The sequence below is a fragment of the Elephantulus edwardii genome, unplaced genomic scaffold, assembly GCF_000299155.1.
Source record: "Elephantulus edwardii isolate Elephantulus edwardi_28Jun2011 unplaced genomic scaffold, EleEdw1.0 scaffold00036, whole genome shotgun sequence".
Lineage (NCBI taxonomy): Eukaryota > Metazoa > Chordata > Mammalia > Macroscelidea > Macroscelididae > Elephantulus > Elephantulus edwardii.
In genome coordinates, this window is record NW_006399786.1 from 619,968 (window position 1) to 642,260 (window position 22,293).

General features: G+C 39.4%; 1 protein-coding gene across 1 annotated transcript in view; it reads right to left on the bottom strand.

The window, feature by feature from the left end:
- Positions 1 to 22,293, bottom strand: part of SLC9A2 (solute carrier family 9, subfamily A (NHE2, cation proton antiporter 2), member 2) — a 180,631-nt gene that overhangs the window by 84,842 nt on the left and 73,496 nt on the right. The window contains exons 2-3 of the mRNA XM_006884547.1: positions 21,572 to 22,035; positions 13,144 to 13,394 (exon numbers count right to left, since the gene is read on the bottom strand). Coding sequence (XP_006884609.1) covers positions 13,144 to 13,394; positions 21,572 to 22,035 — 715 coding nt within the window. The remainder of the gene's footprint in view (positions 1 to 13,143; positions 13,395 to 21,571; positions 22,036 to 22,293) is intronic.

The following is a 22,293-nucleotide window of genomic DNA, read 5'->3' on the forward strand; positions in this document are numbered from 1 at the left end:
TATGACATCAGCAATGATATCTCTGGTACCATAACAACTTCTAAACCCAACCAAAGTGACAACCTGCTGATTTTGTTCCTTCCCGATTCCTTAAATAACTGACTTCAAGTCAAGAAATTAAGCAAATTCTAGCATTCCTCCTTTTGAAAAACTCTCATTTTATTTAGTTTGGCAGTCTCAATCTAAAGCATAGATTTAAATATATGAAAGAAAATCATGAAGAAGTAAATGCAAATGTTTTCATGAGTCATTTACATTATTCTAAGGTTTATAATTTAGAATTCCTCTCTGCCTTTTCTAATCATCTTGTGCAACTGAGGAAAAAAACCCCCTATATATACTATCGAAAAAAACAATGTTGGTGGTCATGAAAAGAATCTTCTTTTTGTGTGTTTTTTTAGTGACTAGATGAATGTGCTCAGTAAAGTATGGGGGTCATGCTTGGCTTCTTCATTCATCACCTGCTTCCATGACTCTCTTTGCTCTCTTCCTCCCCCTCGGGTATTTTTCCCTGAGTCTTTCATGTAAACTTGATTCCAGGAAGGGTGAAGATTGCAATAATATAAAATTATAATTACCTAACTCTGTCCACTTATCGTAACACATTAACCTCCCATTCACCTAGAACAGTTATTGAGTCTTTATTTTTCACTATCTTTGATCAAACTCAGTTTCTTATGTTCACCAGCATCCATTTTGTATTGCGATGGACACCTGCTATTGTTGTTGTTGTTTGGTACCATCAAGTCAAATATGACTCACAGAGATTCTATGAAAAATAGACCTGAAACCTACCCTGTGCCATCCTTTTCATTTCTGATATACATGAGTCCATTCCTGCAGTCACTTACTGTAAGTCCACCTCCTTAGGGATCTTCCTCTCCTGTGCTGACTCTGCCTTTCCTAGCATGATATCCCTTTCCAAGAAATAGCCTCTCCTAGAAACAGGTCCGAAGTACGAGAGATGAAGTGTTACCACCATCCTTGCTTCCAAGGAATATTCAGTTGCAGCTTTTCCAAGACATCTGTTTGTTCTTTTGGTAGTCTCTGAGATACTCAGTACTCTTCTCCAGTACCAGAAATCAAAGGCATCAACTCTTCCTCTTCTTCTGTAATTCTTATTCACTGTCCAGCTCTCAGAAGCATTACAAGAAATTGCAAGGACCATATATTTGAAAAGAAAATGGACACCTAAGTAATAGATTATGCAAAGGCATTTGACTGTGTGGATTACAACAAACTGTGGCTAAATCTGAGGAGAATGGGAATCCCAAAACATTTGATTTTGCTTGTGTGAAACCTATACTAGTCATCAGAACAGAGGAAGGAAACACTGGTTAAAAATCGGGAAGGGTGTACACCAGGGATGCATCCTACCTCCATACCTTTCCAATGCATATGTGGAACAGATCATCCAAGAGGCTGGGCTCTATGAGGAGTGTGGCATCAGGATTGGAGAACGACTCATCAACAATCTGTGTTATGCAGATGACGCAACCTTGCTTGCCAAAACTGAGGAGGGCCCGAGTTTGGATATCCTCCCCTGTATTCTAATTTAACATTTAAGGTGTGCCTGAGCAAGCCATGCTCTTTGCAATTACTTGTTATTCATGAGAGAGCTGGACAATGATAAAGGATAACAGAAGAAGAATCAATGCCTCTGAGTTGTGGTCTCAGAGAAGAGTACTGGATACAACATGGACTACCCAGAGAACTAAGAGGTCTTTCCTGAAGAGAGAGAAACCGGGCTGCTCCTTGGAGGCAAGGATTGTGAAGCCCTATCTCATATACTTTGGGCAGGTTCCCAAAAGATTACCAGTCCTTGGAGAAGGACATCTGGATTGGAAGACCGGAGTGACAGTACAGGAGAGGAAGACCTCAGGTTAAGATCGCTATGAGTTGTAGTAGACTCAAGGCACATAGCAACCACATCTAAACTATCAGATTTGAATCTGCCTTAAGTTAGAGAAAAATTATAGACATCCTAGCTACAGCATGCTTCCAAGGCACAGATACGCGCTATCTCATAATGTTCTGGTTTCCATCACCATAAAATGCTAACTTAAATAAACTAATCTATCTTCATTGTTCTGCACACCAAACAGCCCATACGGGACCTTTCCAAAATAAGAAAGTAATACATTAGGTCATTTTTATTGGATTAATATACTGTCATAAGGGAGCTTAATGGTAGGTCTACTTATATTTTTTTATAATGACAAAAGCTACAGTCATAGCTACAGTCATAGAGCTGACTTTTTAGGTACACGTGATGGTCATATCATATTTTTTATTAATTAATTAATTAACTTATTTTTCATTTCAGTGAACATCTACAGAGATTTTTGAATTTCATTCATTCATTGTTGCACCCTTCTCCCTGGCCCCCCACCTCTCCCCTCCCCCCCTTCCCCGGTTTGCTCCTCTCCTTGAAAAGCAAAAGAAAAACTCCCTCATTGGTACACAATCCCCCCCGCAACCATTGTCGATGAGAACTGTCAGTTAAAACAGACACCATAAAAAAATTATTTTCTTTATAAAGCCACTGAAAGAGATCCATATTTATTCCCATTCCAAAAAAAAAGGTGACTTGCCAGAGTGTGGAAATTATTGAACAATACCATTAATATTACAAACTAGCAAAATCATGTTGAAGATTATCCAGAAAAGACTTGAACAGTACATTGACTGAGAACTACCAGAAATACAGGCTGGGTTTAGAAGAGGTTGTGGCACAAAAAAAAACATTATTACCAATGTCAGATGGATCTTGGCAGAAAGCAGCGAGTACTAGCAGAATGTGTATCTGTGCTTCATTGACTATGCAAAGGCATTTGACTGTGGATCACAATAAATTGTGGCTAACCTTGAGGAAAATGGGAATCTCAGAACACTTGATCATGTGTATATGAAACCTATACTTAGACCAAGAAGTAGTCCTCAGGACAGAGCAAGGAAACACTGCATGGTTTAGAATAAAAAAAGAATCCATCCTGTCCCCATACCTTTTCAATCTATATGCAGAACAGATCATTCGGGAAGCAGGGCATGAGTGTGGCATCAAGATTGGAGGAAGACTCATTAACAACCTATAATATGCAGATGATATAACCTTGCCTGCTGAAACTGAAGAAGACCTGAAGCACGTGCTTACAGTCAAGGACTGTAGTTTTCAATATGGATTGAAACTCAACATCAAGAAGACAAAGATTCTCACCACTGGGCCAGATGGCAGCACCATATTAAATGGAGAAGAGATTGAGATTGTTAGTAATTACAGCTTGCTTGGATCCACAATCAACACTCTTAACACCAGCAGTCAGGAAATCAAAAGACGAATTGCTTTGGGAAAATCTGCTGTCATGGACCTCTCCAGAGTATGGAAGAGCAGCCATGTCAGTCTAGATACCAAGGTGCACTTAATTCAGGCCACAATTCTCTCAAGTACTTGTTATGCTTCAGAGAGTTGGACAATGACTAAGGATGACAGAAGAAGAATAGATGCCTTCAAGTGGTGCTGGAGAAGAGTCTTAAACATACCATGGACTGCCAAGAAAACAAATAGTTCTGTCTTGGAAGGGTGAAACCAAGTCTCTCCTTGGAGGTTAGGTATTTGAAGCTCCACCTCACTTACTTTGGGCACATGGCCAGGAGAGGTCAGTTCTTAGAGAAGGACATCATGCTGGGAAGGCTGGATGGACAACACAGGAGAAGGAAACCCCAGATGAGATGGATTGGTACAGTAACTAGGGGAACGGGGGTTGATTTGTCAGAATTATTGAGACTAGCTCAGAACAGGAAAGGGTTCAGAGCTGCTGTACATAAGGTCACTATGCATCACAGGTGACTCAATCGATCAATCGATAACATTCTATGACAGGTTTGGAAGCAGGTGTAGCATCCACTTCCTAAACAACTTGCCTCTGGAAATTCTATGAACTTTGATAAATGTTGATAGTTGTAGAGGGACTTCAGGACTTTTGTTAATAGGGCCACTATGAGTCATGCTTTACTTGAAGGCAATCAACAACAACAAGGTATAACACCACAACAAAAAGATCAGAGAAGGTAGTACCAGGTATCTAAGGTCTTTCCTCTCTCTTCTTCCAAAACTCCCTGCCTGTTCTTCTGCACAGATCAATGAATTGATATATTAGGTCAACTGACTTCCTGCATTTAAAAGTATTAAATAAATATTAGAGTTTGTATAAAGAGCTCTGGTGGTACAGTGTTTAAAGCTCTCATCTGCTAAGCAGAAGTTCAGCCTTTGGAAACCACCACTCACTCAATAGGAGAAAGATGAAGCATTCCATGTCCATAAAGATCTGCAGCCTTGGAAGCTCTATGGGGTAGTTCTACTCTGCCTATTACTGTTGTGTTGGAATGGACCCTCAGCTGACTCTCCAGTGGGTTTTCAGAGACAGTAAATCACATAGGAGGAGATGGCCCATTCTTCTTGTGCAGAAAAGCTGGTAGATTTGAACTGCTGGTTACATACAGCACAGCTTCTTACCACTAGGCCACCAGAGCTCCCTTTAGGATTGCTATACGGATTCTATAAATAGGAACTCACTAGACAGCAGTGATTTTCTTTTAACACATTGTGATACAATGGATTAAAGTGGCCCTTCTGTCCACAGCCTCCCATTGTGTAATGAAGTATTTGTTGTATTAAGGAGATAGGTTTAGAACGGAATACAAGCCCTACCCTACCAGAGGCCTATAAAAGCTCATTGCCTGTTTTCTTGGGACATGTGCTTTCCTGGAACATAGCATTAAGCAGGTCACAACTGATAGTCTGCAGGATCCTGTCCAATAGCTCACCAGTGTCTCTGCCACATTGGCCTGCATCATCCACAGTCATGTGAATAATTTTCCTAATAGGTTTTGGATTTCTGTGAGACCTTTTGGCAAACCCCAAAACTCACAAAGACATAGACAGGAGTTGGGGAACCGAATGGAAGAGGAACAGTTAACATTGAAAATATTGGGAGTGGCCCAGCAGATTAAACATCTGGGATATTTTTACCTCCACCTTTGAATAACTAATCTTATCTTAATCTTAGTAGAATGCATCATATTAGCACCCATACTTTGTATAACATTTTATGAATGAACTGAAAAATAAAATAGGTCTTTTCCTTTTATCTTGTCAGAAGAAAAATGTAAAAATGGTGTGGGACATCAGACAGACCTCCTGTAATATCACAAAAAGGAGAAGACAGAATCAAGATCCGTACTGGCATAAGGTCAATTGCTAGGAGGTAGAAGTTGCACTTCGATCCTCCAAACTTTCCACCAATTCTAATGCCAGCCAATTAAACAAAAAGTACACTCTACTTCTCTACTGAGTTTCATTCTTCACTTCAGGGACCACAGTGAACTCATACACCATACTTACATTTATGAAGTTTATTAGGATTGTGGTGTTATATTTCATAATATGACAAGAGGTTAACTGAAAGGTCAGTGGTTCAAATCAACTAGTCACTTAAAGAAAGAAAGATGGGCAGTCTCCTGTAAAAATCTACAGCATGTGAAACCCAAGGGAGAGTCACAAACAATTGGAATCTACTCAACAGCGATGGGTCAACAGACTACAGTTGAGGAACAGCAATGACTCAGGATACACGTCTTCCGTTAGAAAACTTCCTGGTTGTGCCTACAAGCCAGCCTGGCCCATGGTGCATCCGGCTGAGACCTCTGCCATATTTGGGCAAATGCTATAAAGCTTTTTAACAAACCCAGATGGCAAGTGGATTCTAACTTATGGCGACCCTCTACCACATTTCCAAAACTGTAAACCTTTACAGGAACAGATTGTCTTATATTTCTTCTGTGGAGTCACTGGTGCATTTAAACTGATGACCATCTAGTTAGTAGTTGAACATTAAGCCTACTAAGTCACAGGGCTCCCTCCCTGAAGTGACCTAAAGTACTCTACTCTACCAACAAGCTTGGTAGGAGGTGTTCTGGTGGCATAATGTGTAACCTTCAGGCTGTGAACCAAAATGCCAGTGATTCTAGTCAACCTGCTACTCTGTGGGAGAAAGATGGGCAAATCTCCTAGTGTAAGTCTTTAGGAACCAGATGGAAAGTCACTATGAGTTAGGCAAAGACATTCAATTCAGCTCCCCCTCCCTGTGGCTCAGAAAGCCTAGCTTAGCTGAATGCCTAGAGGCAACTTTTGCCAATAGATGTCCTATCTGAAGGAACACAACCAACTGCAGCCCCCTCTCTCTCTCTGAAGGTTCCAGGACCTTCATTCTACTGTCATGAATTTTTCACAATCTTGTGCCAATTCTGGTGTTACAGGTCTCTCATCCTGTTCCCTGTATCTAGGAGATACGTAGGACCAAGTTCAAAGACATTCTGCATTCCCAGCTCTTCTTCTGGGTGGTGGTAACAAAGTGTACTCATTTCATTTCTGGGATGATTCATGTTAAAACTAATATAATGGCAAAACAGACCATTGCCTGCTTTGGTGCCATAAACCTTATTTGAAAAGTCTAACACCCACAAATGTCCACATAACACCTTATTTTTGTTCTTAACAAATCATCCAATTCTACTTGTGGGCCACATGCACGTAATTTGCATGCTGTTGTTATTATTTGCTACTAAGTTGCTTGCAACTCATATTTACCCAATGTACAACAGCTCTAAATCTCTGCTCTATCATGAACCAATTTCATTGTTTCTGACACAATCGATCAATATTTCATCCAGGGTCTTCCTCTCTTGCATTGTCCCTCCACACTTCCAAGCATAAGATCCTTCTCCTTCTCCAAGGACTGGTCTCTCCTGGCAACATGTCCAAAGTATGTGAGAAAAATCCTCAAGATCTTTGACTCCAAGGAAAAAATCTGTTTCACTCTCTGCAGGACATTAATGTTTGATGGAAGTCCATGGTATATTCAATACTCATCTCAAGCACCACAGTTCAAAAGCATCAATTCTTCTTCTGTTATCCTTAAATCATTGTCCAACTCTCTGATGAATAGCAAGTAACTGTGAAGCCCATGGCCTTGGATCAGGGGCACATTAATCTCCAGACTGACATCATTGCTCTTCAGTACTCTGGAGAGATCCCTGACAGCAGATTTTCCCAATGCAATTCATCTTCTGATTGCCTAGCTGCTGCTACAAGAATATTTATTGTGAAACCAGGCAAACTGAAGTAGTTAACAATCTGTCTTTTCTCTGCCTATCATGGTGCTGCCAAATGGCCCAATGGTAAGAATCTTTGTTTTCGTAATGTTGAATTTCAATACATATTGAAGGCTACAGTCCTTGACCTTCTGCACCAAACACCTCAAGTCCTCCTCAGCAAGCAAGGTTGTATTATCTGCATAATGCAGGTTTTTGATGAATCTTCCTCCAATCCTGATACCATATTCCTCCTCGAAGTCCACCTCCTGGATCATATGTTCCACGTATAGATTGAAAAGATATGGATATAGGATGCATCCCTGACACTTATCTTTCCTGATCTTGAACCATGCAATGTCTCCTTGCTCTGTTTTGATGACTGCCTCCTGGTCCAAGTATAGGTTTCACATGAGCACAATCAAGTGTTCTAGGATTCCCATTTTTCTCCAGGTTGGCCAGAATTTGTTGGACTCCATATAGCCAAATGCCTTAATATAGTCAATGAAACACAAATAGACATTCCTCTGGTACTCTCAGCTTTCAGCTAAGTTCCACCTATTATGGGCTTTAATGTCCCTAGTGCCAGGGCCTCTTCTAAACCCATCCTGTACATCTTGCAATTCTTTGTTGATATACTGTTCCAGTTACCTGGCAATGGCCCTTATTTACATATTGTTATGTACCATTGAGTCTGAATAAACCCATAGCTGACCCTCCCATGGGTTTTCGGAGGGAGTATTTGCACGGGAAGAGATTGCCCATCCTTCCATGGCAGAGCAGTTGGTAGATTCATTCCACGTGCCTTCAGAATTGCAGTGCAGCTTCTTACCACTAGGCCACCAGAGCTCCATGAAATCATTTTGTAAGAGTCACAAAACCAGTAATAGCTCCAATTATTATGTACTTCACTTTTCCATAAACAGTCGGCATGAACTAGCGTAGTGTTAGGATTTCATATGATTTGTTCCTGAAGAGACAGTTTTCTGTATGCTGCTAATGGTGAACAAACCAAGAGAATTGTGATTGAAGCCAGAAAAGAAGAAACAGCAGCATTCTATAAAATACAGAAAATTTTTTAAAAAGAAAAAAATGTGTTCTTCACTGCTTTCAAAAGAATTGTCTCAGGCCAAGTATCTGCTCTGGAGACTTTATTTTGTGATTCTATCAGCACAGAAATTGATGATAAATTATTATTTTTTTGGAAAAAAAATCACTGACATTTGTTCAATCCTTTATTTAATAATGTACACTAGGACATATTCTCTCTTGGCCTGATAACTGGAGGCCACAGTTTCTGGCTTCACTCTTCACTAAGTCACCCAGTGGTCATGTTTGGCCCACTGAAACCTAAATTTCCTCATTCATGGCTTAAGATTAAGAATCACTATTTCCTACTTTCTTCACAATAATAACAATGTTAACATAATTAAGATAGCAAATGGAAAATATGTTTCATATCCTCAAGGGAAAAGAGACTAAGAAATAATCAATACAAAACAAATCAAAAGAAGTGCTGGACACCTTCTGCATAAGAGAAAGCAAGGCAGTCTGCTTCCACAAAGATCTGCAGGTTTGGAAACCCTGAGAAAAAGTTCTACTATGTCCTTTAGAACTCACTTGATGGCTGTTTGTTCATACTCAGGGTTTTTTTACTCTCTTATCTGGAGAAAAAGTTGGCCCTTTTCTGAAATCCTGGAGCACATCAAAGAAAAGCAGTGTTTCCCTGGCAAGCTTCAACAGGAACGAGTGCCAAGGATCTCTCTTCAGGACAGTGTGTCACGATGTTCCACTAATCAAGGCAGTTTGGTCTGTGTGTGGGGTACGGGGTCAGGACCAGAAAGCTGCTTGATGTCCATAAGAGCAAGAACCACCTCAGGGCATTTCTGCATTGGCCTGAATGTTAGAAACTGTCTACCCTCTAGGTAACTAAATCCATCCTGTTAGCTGTGTCTGTGGGTAAAGAAAGGAATGAAGAGGGATCACCAGTGCTATATTTCTGAACATTTTTCTGAACATGAAACACAAATAGACAAATCAAGACACAAATCTTTAATATCAATAACTATTAATTTATACCTTTATATTTCCTCCTCTGGTACTATCTTTTACTCCAAAGCATTCAAGTGTTATTAATATGAGAAGTCACTTGCTGAAGAGACAAACAGCAATTTTTCCCTTTAATTTTAATCAGGAGTTTTAGGGAAATTAACGCTGACTGCACACACACACACACACACACACACACACACACACTCCCTCAAATCACAAGTTATCCTAGTATAAACAGGTAAGGTAACAACCCACAGCTAGCTGACCCTCCAGAGAGGTTTCAGAGGCTGTAAATCCCAGGCGAGGATTTTGCCACCTTTCTCACTCATGGCAACTGATGGATTAAAACTGTCTACCTTTGGGTTGACAGCTCAACTAATTAGCCCTGAGGCCACCAGAGCTCTCCAATGGCATAAAAACCAAAAGTAACAAACAGAATTCATCCACCCTCTAGGTAAGTAAACCCATCCTGAATCTAAACTTCATGAGACTATATGAGGATAAATAATTCTTTAACATTAAATTAGATTGTAAGGCATTAAGAAAAACCATAAAGAGAAAATTAAATCTAAAAATGACCATGAATCATTTTTCCAAAGAGCTTATAATGCAGGGTATGAGAAGACAGATATAACTCTGCTTTGTAATCTTTCATATCTTTTAGTGTCAGGGGGAGAATCACATAAAACCAGTTTCATGATAAAAATAAACAGCATCAATAGTAGACTTTGTGAAAATCTAAGCTGAGCTGCTTTCAACATACTAAAGAAATAAAAATGATAAAATCCTGCTGAGGGCTTTCTTATCTGAAAGACCAATTACATTTTGAACTCAAAGGCTGATCTATTAATTGTAAGGGGATTGACACAGTGACTAGGACAATGGGCTCGAGCACATCAGAAAGGGGAAAATGGCTCAGGGCAGAGCAAGGTACAGATGTGCTGTTGTTCACAGGGTTACTATGAGTCGTAGTCGACTCAGTGACACCTAATAACAAAAACTTCTTTGTCATCAGATTTTTTTTTAGTTTTTTTATTTTATTATTGTCCCTCCTTCTCCAGCAGAGCATCTGATGGATTCGAACTGCATACCTCTGGGATTGCAGTGCAGCTTCTTGCCACTAGGCCACCAAAGCTCCCTATGTCATCACATTTTTAACAATTAAGATCAAAGAGGCTGTCCAGTATTGTACTCAAAACAAAGGTAAACGGTATGCTGTGTGCTGTTGAGTTGGAAGCAACCCATAGGCCCTCCAGTGGATTTTCAAAGGCATTAAATCACATGGGAGGAGACTGTCCATCTTTCTCCTGTGCAGAAGCTGATGGATTCAAACCGAGTACCCTTACCAAGGTTCGCAGCCCAGCCCCTTACCACTAGGCCATCAGAGATAAATTACTATTAGAAGAAGAAGGAGATTAAGATGACCCAGGAGAAGGGAGGGAGGCAAACCTCAAAGGCCACATTTCAGGCTTTGTAACATTTTACAAATTAGTTGAGAAAAGGTGCTTTAATCTCTGTGCCAGTTTTCCTATGTAGGTGTCTACCTGTTCATTGCTCTTGAGCAATCAAGGGAAGACAATGACCATACTCAACATGCCGGGGGCCTTTACTCTGGTGCCCTTTACAGTTGTTTTAAATGACAAAATACTGAATACAATTACCATAAATTAAGATAGACATTTCTGTATTCAGTAAAACCTGAGCCTAGAAAGGAAAAATAAATTACTTCTTGTTGATGTGTACTGTCAAGTCAGAATCAAGTCATAGCTGATCCTCCTGTGGGTTTTCGGAGGCCATAAATCTCAAGGGAGGAGTCTGCCCATTTTTCTCCCGTAGAGCAGATAGGTGGTGGTGGATTCAAAATAGACACCTTTGCAATAATGGCAGCAGAGCTCTTTACCATTAGACCACCAGAGCTCACTGAGGTACATGAATGTGCAATTATCATTAAACCACTATATCATATTCTCTTTATTACCTATGCTCAGGTGACACTGTACCTAGGGACCTGCACTGCCAAGCCAATGCAGGCAGGTTTGAATTCACCATCCTCCAGCAACTCCATGGGATAAAGACAGGCAATCTCCTCTTGGGCAAATTTATAGCCTGTGACAGCCCACTGCAGGGTCAATTATGAGTTGGCTCTGACTCTCCAGCAATGAGGTTATTTTCTTTGGTCAAAGTCCCAAGGTGAGTATAGTAACTATGCATAAATGGCCCTTAAATGAAGATGCCTCACAGAGTCAAGTTTTAAACATATTGATCACTCTATATCTGAAAGCAAGATGATCCTTCTGAGAACAAACATGCAGCTAAATCTGTCCCTTACTGTGCTATCAATGTATACTGCGTGTGCATAATAATACCACGCAGCCAATTTTAAACAACCTGCATTGTCTTATTTAATGGCTAATTTTATGTGCTATGTACAATGAAAACATTAGTTCAAATGTAATAATTTTCTGTCCATTAAGGTGTAAAATAAATATTCACTTTAAAGTTGGAAACAAAGGTAGTGTTTTCCATCCACCAGCAAGCCACGGCAGATAATTAACTGTGCTATTTGCCAGGTGTATATGGCTCTATTTGTACCTGATTTCCTAATTCCCAGGGCAAGTAAACCCATAATCACGCCTGCACAGGACATCAGGGACTTATGCAATGTATGCCTTTCAAACCCTGTGGACCTCAGGTATCAGTTCCACTGCTGAAGAGAGCTGCAGTAGGCCTCCTCCAACTCCATCCAGCACAGTGAACTCAGCCCCTGTCCTGGAACATCAGGCCAAATTACAAAGGCATTCAGGTAACTAGGTGGTGTCATCCATAGGGCGTCTTGCGGTTCATATCCACAAAAGGCTCAATAGAAGTAGACAACCGCCTCTCAAACCACTGGTGGCCTCTGAAACCCCCACTGCAGGGTCAGTTTCAATGAGAGTTGAATCAGATAAGTACTTTGTGAGTGTTTTAGAACTTTTCAATATGCACATATTCAAAAGTATTGGACATACCATCCAACATGTACAGTTACTGGAATGTTGCTGAGAAATCAGAGCACGACTCCCACCCCCACAGTTTCCAAAGACCTCACAAATTACCTCATCATATGTTTCTCAGTGCCCCTGCTTAAAGAGCAGTGAGGAAACTGGAAGTGGTACAAATGATATGAATAGTAACCAGGAAGATGGAGAACATGTCACCACTAGGTCAAACTGGATTAATATGTTGCTTTATTTAGGTTCCTGTCTGAAATGGAAACCCGCACAACCCTTTAACTCATGACTTTCATTACAATGCATTACACCTTCCTTATGGAGGGGAATTTGACTTTATAGCGTCCTTTCACCATAAAGGAGTGAATGAGAAGAGCAAATCCATAAAGTCTATATGAGCTCCAACAAAACCAGTGTGCAAGAGAAAATTCTAGAAATAAGCTAGACCTATATTTATAACAATAAAACTCTAAATTTGTACAGTATGGATCAGCAGAGTACCTAGTACATAGTAAACAGTAAAAAAAAAAACAATCAAATTAATATACACATGCAATTCTAGGAGAACTCCAAAAACCATTTGGGTGGCACAACCTTGAATGAGTAAATTTACAGATCTGAACATTAACAACACTGAAGGGACATCAAACACAGTATCTCCATTGCCTGATCTTCAAGTCAAAAGCTTACTGTTACATATCACGAAACTCAAGTAATAATTTTAAGCTAATTTTTTTTTATTTTAGCACCAGACAACTTTAGATTAATTTTGCCGATACATATTTCCATTTCAAAATGTAAAAAAAAACCCCTATTTTCAATCCTTCTTAGAAGAGTTTAAGGAGATCTACTCTTTTATAGAACTGATGCAAGTTTCCCAGCTTACAATGTCCAGATTTGAAAAAAGTAAGTGGTTTTAACAGAGAATGAACAGTTAAACATTGATACTTACGCCATGATGCCTGAGAGGTGAAACATTTCCGCTGTTATATAGGACAAATAACTGTACAGGAAGACAAAGAGTGGCTCGATCACTCGGATATTATGTGTGAATCGCGTAGTAAATGCTGCTATGAATCCCAGGAAGATGCCAATCAACACCCCACCAATTCCTACAACAAAGAAATTAGCAATTCCAGCAAACACATCAATGGTTTCAATGGTTTTCATCTGGCAAAAAGACTTGAACAAATTGTACAGGACCTGTGAAAGAAAGAAAACACATTATCAAGACCCTTCCAATTTTCTCATTATCAGAAAAATCGACCTGGACTTCTAATAAAGGAAAGTCCATTGTGTGTCAAGGTGGGATGTTATCTGGCAATAATTATGTATCTTTTTATTTATTTATTGTGTTTCTAGACCAAAAAAATGTCTGATAGTTGTACATTGATAGAGAAACTGTTTTTTAAAAGAAAGGGACATTATAAAGACAAGATTATGAATTTACAGTTGAAATACTTCTCTCTAGTTATCAGTGAAAAAGCTATTTAAAAATACCTGGTAGTCAGCACACACCCCTTCTTTTATTGTTATTGTATAGAAAGTAATTTGGCATGCAGAAATCTTGTCACTACTGAATTTATTTTCCACTTAAGGCTGGATCATGGAATGGTACCACAGAATTAATTCACCACAACAGCGCAGACAGCATAATTTAAGAATCCCTCATAGGTGGGTCCGTCACCTTCTTCCCCTCAACTGCTCTCAAACACAAATGTGTGTGTGTGTGTGTGTGTGTGTGTGTGTGTGTGTGTGTGTGTGTGTCTGTGTATTTGTTCAGAGCCATCAACTCAAGTATGACTCATAGCAAGCTTATGAACAATGACATGAATCCTGAGCTAGCCTGTGGCAAAATTAGAAGTAGGGAGCTCTGGTAGCTTAGGGATAAGGAGTTGTGCTGCCAACCCAAAGGAACATGGTTCAAATCCACCAGCTGCTCCAAGGGAGAAAGATAGGTTTTCTCTTCCTGTGTGATTTACAGCCTCTGAAAACTCACTAGCCAGCCCATGGAGGGTTCCACCTTGTCAGCACATAACAACAACAATATTAGCAACATGATTTGAGACCCAAAGGAGATTTCTTAAAGCAAAAACATGGTAACCTCTTTGTGTGAGCGTACTGTCAAGTCTGAACTGACCAACAACTGACCCTCCAGTGGGTTTTCAGAGGTAGTTAAGCACACAGGAAGAGACTGCCCATTTTTCTCTCATGGAGCAGCCAGTAGTTTCAAACTTCCCATCTTTGGTTTGCAAGGGCAACTCCTTACCTCTAGGCCATCACAGTTCCTTGTGTTGTCATTAGTGCCATAAAGGCAGCCCCTACACAAAGCATCCCCATGAACTCATGACAATGGAACAAAACTGTCCGGTCCTCTGCCATAATCAGGACTGCAAACTGAACCACAGTACCTACTGGGTTTTCACTGGCTATTTTTCAGAAGTAGAACTTCAAGTCTTTTTGCCTAGTTCCTTGTCATCTGGAAAGTCTACTAGAGACATGTTCTCGTCAGAGCAACATGCAAGCCTCCTGACAGGTGGGTGATGGTGGCACATGAGGTAAATTGGCCAGAACATGTGGAAAATGAGAATTCTACCCCAGATCAACCAACAGCTCATGTGGAGTGTGTATGTGTGTGTATTACGGATGAGGTGGGGTGTTGGCACACACACACACACACACACACACACACACACACACAGAGTACCTTTAGGTAGTTGACTAAAAACCTTTAAGTTGTTGATCAGTTATTTAAAAAAAAAAACAAAACCAAACAACACATACAATATTTAGGTAATATTAGTTTCATTAATGCTTCAAAAATGTGAAGTATTTTATGATGGGGGTGCAATATGTTGTCATCCTTGTTTCTGAAGGACACTAACTAGAGCAGAATGGTAGATAATAGCTTTGAAAGTGACTACTTCCCCCCTCACCCAAAGTCATGAAGTAAAATAAAAATCAAGTAGAGGCCTTGCTTCTTTTCTCTGGATATTTACATTCCAGGAGCATCCGGGATCTCCAGGAGAGCAGGCTGACAGGATGTCAGGGACAAAGGCCTTTGAGAGTGGTTGTTGAGAAACTCACAATTTAACCAGTTGGTCCACAGTCACATAAAATACCACCTGTGATAGGAGAATTCAGGTCTCCTGATCTTCTGGCTAAGTTTTTGAGGTCCAGTCATTTGACAGTAAGACAGAATTTCTCTGTAATCCCTGTGCCCTGATACCATGCTGTGTTACTCCTCTTCTGTCTCATCCCTCGATGGTGTGTAATTTCTTTTCTCCTTCATTGGATAATGAACTCCTTCTGGACAAGTACTATTATTTCTTATTTTACAACCCATAACGTATTTCACTGCCCACCAGAACGCAAGGCATCTGTAGGGGTTCAAATCCACCAGTGGCTCTGGGCGAAAGATGAGCAGTCTCCCGCATTATGGCTTAGAAACTTAGAAACTGATGGCGTTTCTATGAGTTGGAGTCAAGGCAATGGCAATGAGTTAGGTCTGCATCCGGTCAAGAATAGCTGACTGTGATTGACACCTTCAAGGTTGTTAAGCAGATGATAAGAAATGTCTGCTGGAGTTTAACAAGGAGAGGAAAGCATTTGGAAAGCAATGGGTTTTTCCTTTTTTATCGTAGACAGTCGAACATTCAAGAATATTTAGTACTTTACCAGTAAGGAATGACTTGAATACGAGAGTAAAGGATTTCACACCCCCAAGAATTTCAGTATCTTGAAAGGCATCATTTGATGCCATGAATACTGACTTCAAGTAGCATTCTACGTCCTACTTTCTACCACTGGCTTTTTGTTAACTTTGGCTTTCCTCAGTATCAAAATAACCCTGGACATGTAATATATAACCCCTTGTTTCATTCAGCCAAGTTCAAAAATTGATCATCACTCATAGCACTGAGGAGAGACGGGCTTACCAGTTCTCCATTTCTGTATCAGGTCATCCCATGTTCTGTGTTATTACCCACAAATCCTTCAGCTTTTGCTCTCCATCCTTACAGCCTGCTTCAGTGAACCTAACCTCTCCTTTTCCCTAACCCCTTCCACAGCCACCATTAACACTTACTTTCTTTAAATGCTGACATTCAAACATTTACCTCCAACTCTGAAATCTTTGGCTGGCTGAGTCTGGAAAGATTTCAGTTTCACCTCATACACCTGGGATTCTTTTTGAAAAATCATCTGCAAGCACTCTTCTGAGTGTAGGAGGGTAGTCTGAGGGCAGGATCTTCTCCACAAAACATATTTGGTGATCTGCCCATGACTTTCTTCCCGTATGTTCTCTTAGCAGAATCCAGCTCCATTTTCTTCTGTAAGCCGATGGAAACATCATCTGTGGATCTTCCAAGGCCTAGTCAAAGCTGCAGTTCCTCCAAAGGGTCCGTCTAGATTCCCACAGTGCTTTAGGCCTCCTTTTATCTCCTAAACCACCCAGCATTTAGTAATACACCACCGCCTTGTGCCACTCGGTCTGGCTCTGCACTAGGAGCGCTTCCTTTGATTTCACAGTAAAATCATGAATTCATGCTTATAGAACCTTTGCCACTTTCATTCTCTCTCTCACTTCCTCAGCCTATTCTTCCAAGGAGGTCCCATGTACTAATACCTAAAAAATAACTAGCATCAAGACGTAGTTCAGAAATGTATACTTCTTCCAAAAACCTTTCCATGACAACTCAATCTATTAAATCTATTCATGGCACTTTTCCATTTTAAATATCCCTTTAGATTTTTCAAAGAATAAACCTGATTCATAGGAACTTTACTTTCAGCACACTAGTCAGAAAGTACATTTTTATCATGCCATTGCCTCAGATGCCACTACAATAGAACCAGATAATGCTGAACAGAAAATATTACATTGACAAATAGAAATCTTTACATACATTCCACCTGCTTTACATTAAATATATGTAGTGATCAGGATCCTGGTGGGAGGGAGCTCTAGTGGCTTAGTGGAAAGGACCTGTGCTGCCAACCCAAAGGCCTGCAGTTCCAACCCACCAGCTGCTTCTCAGGAGAAAGACAGGCAGGCTCCTCCCATGTAGCTGACTGCCTCTGAAAACTCACTGGAGCCTCAGTTATGAGTCAGATGTGACTTGATGGTAATAACAACAACACAATAGCCCAAGCTCATAGTTAATTTCCATTAAATCCTTTAGCGCTCTTATTAGGACATTTATGTAAATAAATGCAAATTCCTAAACAAGCTCTCTCTATAAAGAGAAATGGAAAAGTTTTCATTAAATATATATTGCAAATTAAAGTAAAAAAACATTCTTTAAACATCTCTATTTCATCACAAACAGAAAACTCAGAAAGATTTGATCTTGGTAAACATAGAACAATTCATGTCTTGAACATTGTTAATATTTTTAACTTATCATTTAACCTGAATTATTAGAATTAGCAGACTATTAATTATTTAAAGTACTGGCTTGATTCGGTTAATGAAAAACTACTTTTACTTAAAGTTTTATTAAGACCAAAATCTATTTTCTTATCTCTTTAGTTGATTCTTTAAAATTCAGTGCACCAAGATTTCATAAAGTTCAAGGAGATTCTTGTGTTATTAGGTTATATTTCAGAGTGTAAAGGAGAACAGAGCCTTTCAAGTTCATCAGATGTAGCACATTTATGTGCCTTTTCCACTCTGACATGGGCCTGCCTTATTTGCCAACAAATCTCACTTGCGGTCTACCAATAAAGGCATACGTGCATTACAAAATGTCTCACCTCATTATTTTTATCACTTGTATGGGCAATAACTTTACAAAATGCCTCTCAGTTACTGCTGTGAATGTCAGTTTCAGAAAACATCAGCTACATCAAAGTTAACAACTGCTCAAGTGAAACAAAAACCAGTTTTCCAATGCTATTATAAATGTGGTTTTTGTTGCTTCCTGGCCTTTTTATTATCAAAAGGTTAATTTCAACAATCCTGCTTAGTGTGTATTCTTTTGGAGTAAAATGTATCCTATTTCACTCTGTCAAGATGATCTGCATTTTTTCTATTATTTGTCATTTCTCCAATTAATCCCAGCCTATGATAGTCCTTCCTAGCAACAGGACAAATAATTAAATCTAGAATTTATATACTATAAATTTCTATTTCCTTTAAGAAATGTCTGTGTTCTATAGTACCGCCCGTATTTTTTAGTTTATCCTGTTTGGGAGGAAGAATTAATCTTATTGACCTATGGAGCCAGTGGTGGCTCAGTGATTGAATTCATCCTTCCATGTGGGAGAACTGGCCCAGCTAATGCACACTGCATGCAGGGTCCACCCATCTGCCACGGGAGGGTTTATGTGTTACTATGATGCTGAACAAGTTTCAGTAGAGCTTTGAGATTAAGACAGACTAGGAAGAAAGGCTAGGTGATCTATTTAAAATCAGTCTGTGAAAACCCTATGAATCACAATAGTCCATAGTAACTGACTGCAACCATGCGGTATATAACTATGTAATGTTGTACTATGTGATGATTGGGGTAGCCTTAAGTCAGAAACCAGTTAATTCAATGGTAGCTAATAACAATCATTTCACCCACCCCCCAGATGGGTGTTTAATTTGAATTCTGCTTTTTTCATTTCTACCATTCCATTTGCAAAGTTTACCTACACAATTTTCACTACACACATCACAATCCACACTTTTTATACTTTATCGCATTGCATGAGCTGTTTAAACTTTTCCTACTAACAGACTGAAGAATCTTCCATAAACATTTCACCTGTGCCCCTTGATGGTTCTTGACTAGAACGCAGAGTTACAATTTTTAGTACCACTGTACTAATTATTCCAACCCTTGGTCAACTTAATGTACTATTTAGGTAATGCAGTGAGAGGAACATCAGGTGATGTTTGTCCCATTATCTACTATGATGTCACAGAACTCATACACGTTGCTTTTTTATGCAAAACCATTACAGTGGATGTGGCCTAATGGTTCTAGCCATGTGACACTTCTTCTTTGTCTTCAAAACCAAATTTGATAGTTTCATACTTCTTTACAGCAAACAGAGAAGGTACTTCTTGAACTATAAAAAGTTGTTTAACAAGATCCTTTCCTGAGACTTGATAATTGACAGGCAGAAAGTACAGACCACTGAGACTTTTGAAGGAAAAATTCAATAACAGGAGGGTATTAGTGTAAAAGGTATGGCATATAGTTCTGAAACTGATTTGACTTGAAGGCAGACTATCTAGCAAGGTATTATTAATTCTCTCTAAAATTCCCTTTATCCTAAACAAGTGTACCATGAGAATGTAACATTACAATGTCTGAATCTTCCCCAGAAAGTTTATAATCTACATATCAAACATAAGCCACAATGGAAAATTTGATGTCTTTGAAGTACAGCATGTCTGCATTATTATGGTAGTTTCCCCATTAAACTTAAGTATTCATAAGTTAATGAATAATCACTGTTAATGAATGATGGAATAAATGAGGTGGATTTTATTACTTGAATGAGGTAACTCAAGTAATATTCTTTTTAAAAATGAAGTTTCTTTATCAATGAATTACTTTCTACATTAGATTGTCCATATGGAATTAATGGATACCCTTAATTGGCAGCTTATTCAGTTTGGAGTTTAATTTGGTAGTAAAATGTAGGCTAACACAGAAAAATGTTGGCTTCTACATTAGCAATGAAATGAGTCAGGAATTTTAGCATTTTGATGATGTGAACTAATGGAGAGGGCAATATAAAGAAGTTACTTAACTGCTGAATCTTCTCCACCTCAATTTTCTTTTCTGCAAAATGGGAAGAATAACTATTTAATCTACCGTCATATGGGTTTTACAAAAACTAGAGCCCATGCCAAACATAACAAATAAAAAAGACTCGAAGTTTTCACTGCTGTCAACATTACTACTATAGAGTCAAGGCTAATGTAAACCAGCATCAATACTATTAACTGATTTGCTTACCAGTCAAGGCTAAATGTAATTAGCAGAGCTAGGGAGAAAGAGGATCTGTAATTAGTAGAGCCAGAGAAGCAAGTAGGGCTGCCCATGAAGGGAAAAGGTTCCTCATCTCTGGGGCCACACCTTACCCAACTTTAGATGGCAGTACGCAAGCAAAATTTGCCAGTTATGATCCTAGAAGCTTCCGAGTCTAATTACATGTCAATTGAGAGAGACGAGCAAATCATCTGTTCTCATCTGTTTGTTAGATAAATACCAGATGATAGGTGGAAAAAAGAACAGAAGGTTACTGGCTTAGTAGTAATAACAGAAAATGAGCTTGTGATGACAAAGATACTAGATCATTATATTTTATTGTAACCCATATTATATAATTGTTATATCAACTGTAAAATATACAGAAGAATTACATGAGTAATACCATGGGGCTAGTATCACATGTTAATGTAATACATTATTACATATTACATAAATTACAATATATTACATGTTACTATAATACCAGCCCCAGTTCAAGTAGAACACTTAGTAGTTGTTACTGTTTCATATGTATCATTCACATTCTGAAATGACAGTATCATTCCCCCAAGAGACTCCTGAAACCTGAAAGCCTTCAAAAAAGGATCAAAGACCATCCTCTTTAAAAATGCCAATCTGATAAATCTTCAAAGACAACTCTCCATCACAATCCCAAGTATGTTCTTTGGATAGAATCAATTCACCATTTCCCTTCAACTTTTAACCAGCTGTCTTAGTCTGTGGATAGTTGTGCTGCTAACTCAAGGGCAGCTGGAATCACCAGCAGTTCCATGCGAGAAAGATGGACAGTCTCCTCTTGTGTGATTCATAGTCCTGACTTGATGACAATGCACTGCGCTGCTCTCAAGTGAATTTCTATTCATGGTGTCTCTACCAGGCCTTTTTGGAAGACAATTCTAGTAGACTAACAGATAGAGTGGCACTGCCAACCTAAAGTGAGTGAGCCAAATCCACAAGCTGCTCCATGGGAGAAAGATGTTCAATCTCTCCACCTCTGAAAATCTGCTGGAGGGTCGGCTCTGAGTTGGCTCTAATACCAACGCTATTACCTTTTTTTAAAATTTTTTTATTTTGATGAACTAGAATTTCCAAACTCTTAGATAGCAAATCAAGTGTGTTATATTGTGTCATCTAGGTACTCATTCCTCTATCTTAAACAGGGCTCTGGGGTGCAAGATTTGCTTGTATTATTTACAAGGCCCAGAACATAATAACAATGAGGAGCCCTTCTGGGCAAAATTTATTTAGAATCTCATGAAAGCAACAGCAGGGCACATGTGCACATGAAGCAGGCTTTGGCTATAAGGCTTCGCCAGGCATGCTTGCACGTTAGCTGGTAATTGACCCCACATGTTGGAGGGATGCAGCATGAATGTTACTCACCACTGTTACTGCATCATTTAGCAGTGATTCACCAAAGACGAGGATGTACAGTTGCTCATTGACGTGAATGTTCTCAAAGACAGCGAGCACAGCCACGGGGTCTACAGCTGAGATTAAGCTGCCGAAGAGCAGATTCTGGAGCAAAGTGATGTCACTCAGGCCAAATGCTTCAATCTGGCAGATCCCAAACAAAGATACTCCAATGCCAATGGAATTCCAAAGTGTCCCTACCACTGCATACCAGAAAATGGTGCCAAGATTCTCGAAGAAAGGGCGAGTTGGCATGAAATAGCCCGCATCAAGTACAATGGGTGGAAGGAGATATAAGAAAAAGACATCCGTCTTCATTGCAGGTGGAGACTTTTCATCTACTCCAAAAATAATCCCACCTAGTAGAAGTCCAACCATTATAAGAAGGCAGCTTTCAGGCACAATTGTGGGCAACTTGTGGTAGAGATGGAAGCCTGTTAATGGGGGGAAAAAAGAAACACAAAATGTGGATTATGCAGGAATTACAAAGAGGGAAATAGTGTTGTGGGGTTTATATATACATAAGATATAATTTAAAAAACTCCCAGGTTAGCAAAATCAGCTATTGACGGACTGGCTTCACAGATAATTTATATTTCATCAAAACCAGTCACCAATTTCAAGTAAAACTTTTACTATAAATCTGAGAGTTGTTATTATGTACCATCAAGTCAGAATCAACCCAGGGCCAA